The sequence below is a fragment of the Pteropus medius genome, unplaced genomic scaffold, assembly GCF_902729225.1.
Source record: "Pteropus medius unplaced genomic scaffold, Ma_sr-lr_union100, whole genome shotgun sequence".
Taxonomy (NCBI): domain Eukaryota; kingdom Metazoa; phylum Chordata; class Mammalia; order Chiroptera; family Pteropodidae; genus Pteropus; species Pteropus medius.
The window spans coordinates 1366845-1379611 of record NW_024348527.1 but is presented as its reverse complement, the minus strand read 5'-3'; the positions used below and the strand labels follow the sequence as shown (position 1 = coordinate 1379611).

The following is a 12767-nucleotide window of genomic DNA, read 5'->3' as shown; positions in this document are numbered from 1 at the left end:
TTTTTTGCAAAATGCTTCTATTTAAAATTCCTAAATTGAGGAGCTATAGATACATGTCCTTTTGAGCCCTCCTCAAGAGAGAGTTTGGAGCCTCGTAACTCAAGGGAAAATTGAGCACTCAAAAGTACTAGTGTATATCATAGAAATTTTTGAAAGTGATGGAAGAAAAAGTTGATGGGAAATGGTTTAAGGAATTGGACTAATTAATATGGAGGAACAAAGATTGAGAAGACAGGAAGGTCAGTAAAAAACACTCTTTGTTCCAAAGTTGGAATATTGATGATGGTGATGGGCTGGGTTTCTCTAAGGATGTACAATTAATGAATAATAGACTTTTAGATAAGAGGAAAGGAAAAATCTTTGGACTGTAAAGTTTCTTAAGAACAATTATAGCATTCCCCCCGCCTTGGATTTTCAAGAAAATATGAGATTATTTATACATATATACATATTTATATAAATATAAATATGTGATACAATTTTATATATATAAATATGTATATATAAATATATATAAATTATATATATATATAAATAAAAAATATATATATTTTTTATTATAGTGCAAAACTCATGCAGGGAATTAAAATGAGATTAAGTCATCTTGATATTTCCTCCCAACTCTTTTATTGGTCAGTCACATTTATTGAGGCCCCACTGGGAGACAACAGTGTTGTGGGAACAGTGTACAAGTCCCAGCCATAGGGGAAAAGGGGCTGTGACTTACTCAAGTGTGGGAGTCTTGTATGGCTGGGCCTTTATTTTCTCTGCTCATGAGGTATTGTGAATAGGGGTAAATAGGATGATAAAGGGGCCAATTCTGTCTCCATTCATCTTTCTTTCTCTCCAGGTTGTTTGTTAGCTTTCTCCCTGAAAGCTCAGAGGCTGTCTGCAAGTATCTTGCCTCTGTTCTCATTTGTAATCCAAACCTCACTGAGCTGGACCTAAGTAAAAATCCCCTGGGGGACACTGGGGTGAAGTATCTTTGTGAGGGTCTCAGACATTCAAACTGCAAAGTGGAGAAACTAGAGTAAGTTTCTTAGAATTATCTCACATCATCTTATGACTCTTGAACTTGTTGAATGCCTGCTCTGTGTCAGGATCTATGCTTGGTGCTTGCTATTTCATCTAATTAACTCCTTACACTCACCACATAAGTTGAGTTTTCTTACCCTCATTGTACAGATGAAGAAACTGAGGATCAGGTGGAAAAGTGACTTGTTTAAGGTCACACTGCTAAATAGTGGTAGTCAGTATGTGACTCCAAAAATCTGTCTCCAAATCTCATGCTTTTTCCAGTATACTATCATCCTATGTGTTTACAGGAATGACACTAATTAAATATTAACCATATATAGACTACCCACTATGAACCTAGCACTGGGCTAGATGTGGATGGAGTTATTAGAAGGACTACAAATGACAAGGCTGCCCTTAAGGACACACAGATAGGAAGCAGTTGAAGAGCAACCCAGTTCAATGTGTAATCAAGTGCCCAACACTGTGGAATCATTTAGAAATGCCAGATAAACTCGGGGAAAAGGGAAGAGGTCACTATGTCTTGGAGACATCGGAAGAAGGTTCTGTGAAGGAGGTGGGCTGGGAGCTGTAACTTGAAGGCTGGCTAAGACTTAGCTAAATGGGGAGGGTGGGAGACCATTCCCAGGAAGCTAAATGACAAGAGTGGCTAATATTTCTTCTTTTTCACTGGGTAGCTTGAGCACATGTTACCTCACAGATGCCAGCTGTGTGGAGCTCTCCTCTGTCTTGCAAGTGAGTCAGACTTTAAAAGAGCTGTTTGTGTTTACTAATGCCCTGGGAGACACAAGAGTACAGCATCTCTGTGAAGGTCTATAGCACAGGAAGGGTACAGTCGAGAATCTTGTCTAAGTGTCTACTTGTCTTTGTCCTTCTTATGGGCCTTGGCATTTGAGGTTCAGTGGAATTCCCTACTGCCATGGTTAATAGCCAGCTTGGTGTCCCCATCCCTCCAGGCTTTCTGAATGTTCCCTCTCTGCAGCTTGTTGTGAGTCCCTCATGCAAATCCTGAGCTCTACCCGAAGCCTGACAAGGCTGCTTCTAATTAATAATAAAATTGAGGATTTGGGACTGAAATTGCTGTGTGAAGGATTAAAACAGCCTGATCGTCAGTTAAAGGATCTGGCGTAAGTATCATGGACTATAGCCACAGGAAGAGTTTCCTGATGTTTCAGCAACTCTCTAAATTAAGTGAGTACTTTTTGGCTTGGTGATTGAATCTCCAAGGAAGCAATAAACGAAGAACTAAATAATTTAGGGAGAATAAATCTTCCCCTCTTCACAATCTCCGCTTGGCCCTGGCTCAAGGAATTTGTTTTTTACATGATGCTTTGATTTTCTAATGTGTTTTTTTAGTGGGCAAACACAGTTCTTAAAGTGACCCAGTGCAGATGAAATGATGCCAACATTTCTCTCCCTTACTTCTTGGCAGATTGTGGACCTGTAACCTGACGAGAGAGTGTTGTCAGGATTTGTGCAATGCACTCTATGCCAATGAACACCTGAGAGACCTTGACCCCAGTGACAATGCCTTAGGGGATGAGGGCATGCAGGTGCTGTGTGAAGGGTTGAAACAGCCTTCCTGCAAACTACAGACCTTGTGGTGAGTACACAGGGATTTTGTCTGCTGAGCTCTTGTTGCCAGGCTGTATATGAAATGGAGGGTCATTGTGGAACTTGGGATATAACTGATTTCTTTCTTGAATCCCTAATACCCCATAAGTTAGCAGAATGTCATCTCACAGATGTGTGCTATGGAGCCCTCACCTGTGTCCTCAACAGAAACGAGAACCTAACATTGCTAGACTTAAGTGGAAATGACCTCAAGGATTTTGGAGCGCAAATGCTGTGTGATGCACTGATTCATCCAATGTGTAAACTACGGATGTTCTAGTAAGTTACTGTGTTGAGGGAAGTGAGAGCGAGGAGGTCAGGGCAGGCTTGTTGGGTTTGATCACAACTCATTGCAATGAGGAGAGAAGAAAAACTGAGCACAGACCATTCCTAAGCAAAATATCAAAATAAGTGAAATTACCAATAGGCCGCCTCCTTGGACACAGGGACAAGGAGAGAGGCACTGAAAAGCCAGCCCTGGATCTCAGTAGAAGAAGCAGCATGGTGTAGGAAAATGAGCACTGGATCTAGATTCTTTTAGGTCTGGCTTAACTACTAGGTGTAACATCTACTAGCTACATAACCATGCTTACATAACCTCCCTGAACTTTAGTATCCTTGTCTATAAAGTGGAGCTAATACTAGTACCTGCCTCCCTGGTGTCAGCATGGGACTGAGTGAAATGAGACGTTAATTGTGTATGTACCTAATACAACCCTTAGCACATAGGAGGTTCTCCATAAATACCTTATTCTCCTAATACCTGCTAGAGGGCTTAATGTTTACAGTCTGAGAATCTTTGAGACTCAAGTGGATGAAGCTATAATGATGCAATTACATAAGTGGAGATCTTGACCCTTTCTGGTCGGTGTCCATATGCCAGCTCTGTAAGTTGGCATGACACACAAAGTAATTCATAATTGGAATACTAATTGGAATACAGTTATGCTCTATTGGCAGCTAACCAGTGACCAAATGGTCATTTATTTATGATATTCAGAACTGAAACACATAATGGAAAATAAAGGCTGACTGTAAAAATTCCATATTCTAAAGCCAATTCGATGGATTGAAGTGTAAATGAAAACAGCCTAAAAGCCTGATTATAAGTCTGGCTGAAACAGAAGCTGGTTCTTTACTAGCAAAATGAAGTCTGCTCGTTTCAAAGACTTAAGAGTGGTGATTAATGCCCAGGAGGAGGATGATGAGCCTCAAGGATTTAGGGACCTCCTGGGTGTCCTTCTTAGAGGTCCCTGAATCCTTGAGGCTTTAGAGGTGACTGGAATTTATATTGAGAATGGGTTGAAATAAACTCAATGATTAATCCTCATGTTTTTTTTTTTATATAGACTAATTTAATGTTGTAGTACTCTACGCTGTATATGCTTCAGCAAAGGTTCTAAGTGACAGCAAGGAGAAATTATTTTGTGATGTCATGCCATTATTTATTTTTTTACTGTAAATTGTTATACCATTTCCTGTCTCTCTCACTCTCTGTCTTTTAACCAATGTACTTCCATTGTGTTTTCAGGCCAGCATTCAAAACCTTATGACTTGTCATTTGACAAGTTGATAGCAGTAATAACTCAGAATACAAATAAAGGACACACACAACACAGAAAATAGACACTATTCACTGACCTCAAATAAATTTGGAATGTTAGAATGTATATAAGACCAACAACAGTGAAATCAATAGAAATATATAATTATCCAAGTAAGATGGTAGGAAACTATGGATCATTTAATGTGATGATGGGCTAGAGAAGAAGTAAATCTAGGAAAGCCTCCTAAAAGAGAGAGAATCTTCTCTAGAAATTAGAAAGGCTGGATGAAGATGATTTTCTTAGGGCTGATTGAGTGTGGGGTCTGAATCTTATTCTTCATTGTACTTTACCCTGTAAACTTCCTGGCTCAGTGCTTTGCATATAGTAAATGTATATAAGATACTAGTTAGTAATTTAGAGCATCCAGGGGCAAGGCAAGGAGAGAGTAATGATTTGTTTAATAAACATTAGGTTTCTAGACATTCAGAAGGTCAAGGGTAAAAAGACTGTGGCCTCAGAATGGCAAAGCTCACCTTCATTCATTCTACAAGCACTTGCTGGACATCTGCTGTGTGCTAGGCAAATGTTCCAGGTGCTGGGAGACAAGATTGAATAAGACATGGGCCTAGTGGTAGAGACAGGCACATAAAATGACAAATGCAATCAGGAGATCTTAAGGGAGTCATGGCAGGAAACGACTCACATAGCCAGAAAGGGTCAGAGAAAGCTTCTTGGAGTAAGGGCCATCTGAATTGAGTCTCAGGACTATATCCAGGGGACATGGGATAAGGATGCAGAAGGGTTGTGCAGACTCAAGAGATTGCATGAGCAAAGGTAGCCAGGCAATAAGCAACATGGTTTATGGAACTTGATAGGGGTAGGGGTGGGAAATCTCCAGTAAGTTTGCTATAGTTGGAGCATAAAGTGCATAGCAGAATGTGTCAGGACATGAGATTGAGGGGGCATGCAAGGTCTTGTATGCCATATGTGATTAGTAAAACCTGTTAGCAGAATTCTGGGTGCAAATTCAGTCATCACTCTCTCACATATTCCAGGAATAGTTCATCTTGGGGATTCTCCTCACCTTTTCAAAATTGGTCCCAAAGATAGAGAAGTTTGCTTCTGAAGCTGACCAGAGAATCAGTCTACTGTGGCTGCTATTTCTCACTGCTACATGGGGCTGATCTTGAGAACTAATCCTACCCAATCCCATAGAAACTTGGTGACTGGATGGTGATGCCCTGGCTGATCTAAATCCCTGTGAGCCCTGCATTGCCATTATACCTGGGCTGCAAGGTTACAGATATCTTAGTCTATAACCAGATGTGCAGCCATTATTCTCTAAAGTATCGTTTGTGTCAGGTGGCTGGATCTATAGGAGCTTCTTGAATCAGCCATAGATATATATTTATGTGTGAAACCTGCCCTTACCCACAGAGATGTAGGCACTTGAGGTGAGTGAGGAGCCCTTCTTAAGCCTTCATCTTCAGGATAGTTTTAGAGGCATTGATTCCTTTCCCAGGCACCAAGGATAAAATTCCCTAGCTCACCCTGATACATGTTCTTGTTCTAAATTTGGAAAGGGGTTGAAAGTAACTGGTCTCTTAACACCCGGAAGACCTCTGTGCTTCATAAACATATTGGCCCACCTCTTTCTCAGCAGAAAGTTCTACAAATCAAGAGGTAAGACAGCTTTTGATAAGTCACTGAAAAAATTCTAAAGGTCGTGTTATACTTCCATGACATTAAATGTCTACTTACCCTACAATCGAATAACTAGCACGGCTAGTCATTTCACTTGGCTAGATAAAGATTAGCTTCCGTCCATTAAAAACTAAAAGCAGTACGTCACTACACATTTCAAAGAGCCTGTACCTTCTTTTGTAATCAGTAGGTTTTAATCAGGGACATACATGTGGAGTTCAAAGTGTCTGTAGGACATTGGGAGACGTTTTCTAGTAGGTAGACAGTTGGATATAGGAGTGCGCCCTGAGATGATAGCTAAAGCCGTGACAATGGATGAGATTCTCTAGGGAGAATGAGAAGAGAGGAGACTCTGAGGGACATCTCTGGGGAATTAGTCCTGGGCAATACCATCTTCAAAGAGGTAGGTTTGGAAAGGAAAACCCACGGAGAAAAACAGGAAAGAAAATTGTCCTAGAAGCTATGGGGAAAATGAGTTTCAAGGAAGAAGTGCTCAGCACTATCAAAGGCAGCAGAGAGGTCCAAACGGATGAGTACTGAAAAGTGTTCATTGGATTTAGCAATTAGGAGGCCATAGGTGGCCACGTCAAGGGCTTTAGTGGTGTAGTGGGACTGGAAACCAGATTGCAATGATTTGAAGAGATGGGAGATGAGGAAATGGAGAAGGAGCAGAGACTACTTTTTCAAAAAGTTTGTGAAAAGAAGAGATGAGGGGTAGTAGCTGGGAGGGAGGTTATTGGACTGCAGGAAGGAGGGAGTTGTTCTTTTTTTTTTCTTGCCTTGTTTTAGGATAGTTGAATTTGTTGGCTGAGAGGAAGGAGCCTATGGAGAGGGAGAGGTTACAGATACAGGAGCAGGAACTAATTGGCTAATGGAGCAGGGTCTTGGACAGGCAAGGAGGGACAGGAATGAGAATCCAAGAAGAAGTTAAGCACTTTCTCTTTTGAGACACAAGAAAGGAGCCGAGGCTGAGAGAAGAGGTTGATAGCCAAGTGGGTGAAGCAACAGAGTGGTGACAGGGAGCAAGTGTGAATGGAAATCGTATCTTTTAGAATAGGAAAGCTGCTGAAGGTATCTGTTGGCTTGACTTGACACAAGATTCTTTTCATTTTTCATAGCATTGACATGGATCATTTACATGAAGAAACATTCAGAGAAATTGAAGCTTTAAAAGTGAGCAAGCCTGGAATCACCTGGTAGTTTCCTAGGAGAGCCCCCAAATCAGATGCATATAGACCCCCTCCATCTGATGCTATCTTTAACAATTGTTCAGTATTCTTGTTTTAAACCTGTTAACCTTTGCTGAGGATGCTAGTGTGAAATAAGCAGCAGTGCTTCCTATTTCTTATGTAGAACCATCCACTAAGTAGTATATAAAAGTCAGAAAAACCTTAGCTCAAATGTCTTCAGCACTAATACCTTACATTCATATATTATATTTCAATGTTTACTATGTTTTCACAAAAACCCTGGAAGCTCAGAAGATGAAACTCAGAGAAGATGTGACTAGCTTCAGGTCACACAGCTCATTAGTGGGGGAGTTGGGACTGGAATATCCATGTTTCCAAATATCCAGACCAGGGAGGAAAACAATAGAAAAAGACATGAATGAGTCCACTTAAAGAAACATGACACTCGAAATGAATAAAGGACAAGAGGATATACAAACACATGTTATATCTTATGGTGCTGATTTTAAATAAAACTGTAATTCGCAAAGGAAAGAGGGAAGAATGAGTTCATAGAGAAAGGCTTTATGGAAGTTAGATATGATATGGGCCTTGAGAATCAGTAGGATTGACATGAGGGAGATACACTGGCCAGTTGCTGTAAGACTGCAGGCAATAGGGCCGTGTTTGTGAGAAGCTCACCAAAGCCACCTAGGGAGAGAGAAATGTTTGCATTAGAGTTTCTTGAGCTGCCATAGTATCCATATCTTAGGTTCCTGAGGGTGCTTTCCAGATCCCAGGCTCAACTCCCTTTTCTGAACTTTTAATACCTCCCCTATGTGGTCGTTCTTGTTCATGGACTCCTCTATGATCAAGCCACTCCTCATCTCTGACGTCATGTTTTGTAGCTTAGCATGGATCCTGCACAACCTCATGTTTCTATCTCTGCCTAGCTTGCACAAAAACACTAGATAAGACAAGTAGAGAAAAGGAATGCCAGGCAAGTAAAATAGCACAAAGTTCATGAAATAGGAGAGAATGTGTTGTGGAATTGACAGAAAAGTAGGCTTACCCGATTAAACTATAGTCGTCTCCGGAAGCTACTTGACTAGCTGTGTTACCCTGATTGAGTCACTTGGATTCTTGGAGCCTCAGTTTTCTCGGGTATAAAACGGGAATAAATTGACATTAACCTTGCAAGGCTGTTGTTTCCAAAGTGGTGCCTACCCCACAGTGGGTACAAATTAATGGTAGCTGTTTATATGAGTGTGTACCTGTAATATAACCGAGCTGTGTAGTCTTTGAGCTGCCACATTTTTTTTGCTGTGTAGTTAGTATGAAATGCGCATTTGAACTAAGTGTGTGTGCTGGAAGCAGTGACTCTAGTTGAGGAAGAGACACAGAGTGGAAGTTATTGCAAGTAAGAGGTCCAGTTTCTCCATGTCTTTATTATCATGAGTTGTTCCCTACTACCCTGGGAGATAACTCTTAAGCAGGAGACCAAGCCTAGCATGAGAAGAATGGTCAAGATAGCAGTTTGTTTCCAGTTTTCTCAAGTTCTTCTTCTCTTTAGTTATTTAACCCTTACTTATTGAGCATTTATTATGTGCTGGGTTTTATGCTAAATGTTGGCCTTACAGAGATGAATATACTTTTTCCTGTGCATTTCTCTTACCATGTTCTCTGACTGCCCTGGTTCCTCTATCAGTCTAATAAACATCTGATAAAACTCAGTCACATTAAGAACTCAAAAATATAATGTTAAATGAAAAATTGCTGAACTGTATGTGTATATCCAGTTTGTATTCAAAAGATAAATATACATGTGTATGTTTGTGTTCAGAATATGTATGGAAGGATATATACACAGTTGGTAAATGGGAGTTAACGCTGGCAAGAGGAATTTTGCAAGCAAGAGCAGTGGGAGAAGAAGAAAGGAACTTCTCATTTTCATCTACAGCCCTCTATTCTACTTGATATTTTAACATGTGCATGTATTACTTTTATAATTAATAAACTTGATGTTAAAAAATAAAATCATTTATACTGGGAAGTTATTTCTTCTTTTAAAACATGATGATTTAGAGGAAATATAGGGCAGGCATTTATAAACATGACATAAAAAAAACAAAGGAAAAGAATGAAATATTTGACATCAAAATTTTAAATCTCTTTATGAAAAAAATGCACCATAAATAAAATTAAAAGGCTAGTGATGAACTGGAAGAATATATTTGATACATATATAACGACAAGGCTAATGTCCATAATATAAGTAACAAATCAGTATAAAAATAAAACATGGAGGTCTTCTATTTCCAGCAATGATGAAATGGATTTACCCTTCCACATTAACAACTCAAAAAAAGGGCAAAATATATGAAATAACAGTTTCTGGACATTGGATAACAGGCAGAGTTTGGGACAAATAAAAAAAAAATACAAAGATGGTAATTATAATCAGAAACGTATCCGTAGTAACTTATTGAAGTTAGTGGTCTCAGAGCAAAACATACACCATGTTAACATTAATTTTTAAAAAGCAGGAGTGACTATTATCAGAAGAAGTAGATTGCAAAGCAAAGAATATTACCAGAGAAAAGAGGATCATTTCATAATAATAAAGTTAATTCATCATGAGGATGTAGCAATCCTAAATACATGTTCACCAAAAAAACAAATTCAAAATACATGAAGCAAAAAATGACTGAACAAGGAGAAATCGACAAATCCACAGTTTCAGTCAGAGACTTCAACACCTTTCTCAGTAATTGATAGATCAAAGAGACAGAAAATAAGACTATAGAAGAGTTGAAGAACACAAATAATAAATTTGGCATACTTGATATATATACAACACTCAACCCAACAACAGAAAACATTCTTTACATGTGCACATTGAACATTTACCAAAAGAGACCATATCTGGGTCATGTAACAAATATCAATAAAGTTAAATGATTCAAGTCATACAAAGTATGTTCTCTAACCACAAGGGAGTTAAATTAAAAATCAGTAAAAGATATATGAAAAAATCCTCCAAATATTTGAAAAATAACACACTTCTAAATAATCCATGGTTCAAGAGTAAGTCTCAAAAGAAATTAGAAAATATTTTAAACAGTGAAAATGAAAACATGAGACATACAAACTTGTGGGTTATAGCTAATGCACTCCTTAGAGGGAAATTTATAGCACTAAAACAGCTATATTGGGGGAAAAAAGGTCTTAAATCAATTCTCAGCTTCCTCAATGAGAAATTAGAAAAAGATCATGTTTAATTCAATAACAGAAAAAAGGAAATAATAAAGAGTGGAATACATACTGTATGATTCCATTTTTGTAAAATTCTAGAAAATTCAAAGCATTCCATAGTGACAGCAGGTTAGTGGTTACCTAGTGACAGTGTTGGAGAGAAAGAGATGCATTTATAAAAGGGTATAAGAAAATATTTGGGGTTGGTGGACATGCTCAGTATCTTGTTTGTAGTAATGATTTCAGTCAAAACTCATCAACTGCTCTTTAAATATGTCTAGCTTATTGCATGTGAATTATACCTCAAAAGGTCTGTAAACACATGCACACACACACATCTGAAAGAATTATTTAAGAAACAGTTGTCTAACCTCTGTAACTCCATATTCTACACTTCAGGAATCCGGGTTCAAAGAGGTCAAGGTCACTCAGCCAGTCATAGTAAGACTGGGATTAGAACAAATATCCTTATTCCTGGTCTTTCTCTTCTTAGTATACCAAAGGTAAAGCTTAGATCAAAAGAATAGATTGCAGATGGTGGGTTTTCAATTTTTTTGTGGCATACCAGTAGGAAAGAGACGTGTGATAAAAAGTTGTGACTTTTCCAGGATGCTTTAATGATGTGCTGGAACTGCCTCATATTGATTTGTGAAATTTGATGATTAAATTTTAAGGAATTTTGTAAGTCAGTTGTTAAAGCCATTATTAAAATTAAATGATAGAAACTTGCACCCATAGACTGGTAGCTGATTTCTCAAAAGAAACTATGCAAGACAGAAGGGCTTGGCACAAAATATTCCAAGTGATGAAAACCTGGGACCTACAACCAAGAATATTTTATCCAGCAAAGCTATCATTTAGAGTCTAAGGACAGATAAAGAGCTTCCCAGACAAAAATAAGCTAAGGGAATTTATCACCACCAAGCCAGTGTTACAGGAAATGTTGGAGGGACTTCTTTAAGAAGAAAAAACATGAATAAAGAATGATAATAACTACATTCCTATCAACAAGTACTTCAAATGGAAAAGAATTAAGTGCTCCAACCAAAAGATAAAGTGGTTGAATGGATAAGAAAACAAGACCCCTACATATGCTGCCTACGACAGATTTACTTCAGATTAAAATACACACAGAGACTAAAAAGAAGGGGATGGAAAAAGGTACTGCCTTGATGGACCTAGAAGGTATTGCGCTGAATGAAATGGGTCAGAGAAAGACAAATATCGCATGATTTCACGTACATGTGGAATCTAAAGAACAAAATCAATAACAACAACAAAAGCAGAAATAAACTCATAAATACAGAGAATATTTAGAGGGATACTATATGGGAAGGGGTTGAGGGGATGAAAAAAAGGGCAAAGGGATTAAGAGGTACAAATGGATAGTTGCAGAATAGACATGGAGATGTAGAGAAGCTTGGGGAAGATGGTTAATATATATGTATGAGAGAAGAGGTGTACTAGATTTAGTGAGGTGATCGCTTTGCAAGTTATGTGGATCTGTGATCACTATGCTGTACATCTGAAACTGCTGTATTACTGTATGCCAACTATAATTGAAAAAAAACACATTGAATTGTACAATGTAAGTATGAGCAACTAATTGTCTATTGTGTTTCAATAAAGCCAGAAAAAAAAGAGGATCAAAAGAGATACTATCAATGAGAGTGATAATGAGTATGAATGCTAAAGGGGGTAGCTGCAACTTTGAGGTGTTTATTGTAGTTTTGAGCACTTTGAGAATATCAAAGGAGTTTACTGGGAAAGACCTTTATGATCCACTTCAATAACCTTTTCTTCTGTTCAAAGCTCACTTCACTTGAAGGCTGAGTAACCAGTTTCCTGTGTAGTATGGGAAGGTTTTCTCTGCCCAAAGGCCTGCCCCCTCCTTCTGTTTACCCCACCCAGACCTGCAATTTTCACAAGTCAATCTCTATTATGAGTTAAGGTGCTCAAAAGCGCTGTGCAGTCAGGAAACAGGAAACTATTAGCAGCCAATTAACATCTGACTCCAGATTAGTAAATTAGTTCCTGATTGATTCCCAAGAGCCTAGAACGCACAGCAAGTGAGCTTTTGTGGTGAGAAGAGGAGAGTAGAAAGTTTCAGAGTATTGGCAGACAACATGGCAGGCCTGGTCTGGCCACATCAGTAAGAGCCTAAATTGAAGAGAGGTCATGACCTGGACATGGAAGAGGGACACCACAAACAAATATCACCCACTTCTCCCTTTTATTGGGTGATTCGGTTTCTCTTATCCACTCGTCTTTTGCTTTTCCAGCTCTAGAAATCTTCCTTGAAAGAGTTCCATCCCTTAGTATGGATATACCACATTCCCTCTCACCAAGCCACTCATTAATTGTCAACAGAATGGGGAGGGCAGGGGAGATATGTCTTCTTTTCCAAAAGAAACATAATAATAGTAGCAGCAGCAGCAGT

The 12767-nt window shown here is 38.7% G+C and overlaps 1 protein-coding gene across 9 annotated transcripts in view; it reads left to right on the top strand.

Moving 5' to 3' along the window:
• Positions 1-9125, top strand: part of LOC120616371 (NACHT, LRR and PYD domains-containing protein 3-like) — a 33985-nt gene extending 24860 nt beyond the window's left edge. For 3 of the 9 annotated variants that reach the window (XM_039879719.1, XM_039879724.1, XM_039879718.1), the window contains 4 exons: positions 851-1030; positions 2471-2641; positions 7022-7076; positions 8916-9125. In XM_039879719.1, coding sequence (XP_039735653.1) covers positions 851-1030; positions 2471-2641; positions 7022-7076; positions 8916-8960 — 451 coding nt within the window. In that variant the 3' untranslated portion in view covers positions 8961-9125. Of the gene's footprint in view, positions 1-850; positions 1031-2470; positions 2642-2761 lie in introns of all 9 variants that reach the window. The other 6 variants (XR_005656589.1, XR_005656588.1, XR_005656587.1 and 3 more) reach the window with 6 other exon arrangements.
• The last annotated feature ends 3642 nt before the right edge of the window (positions 9126-12767 follow it).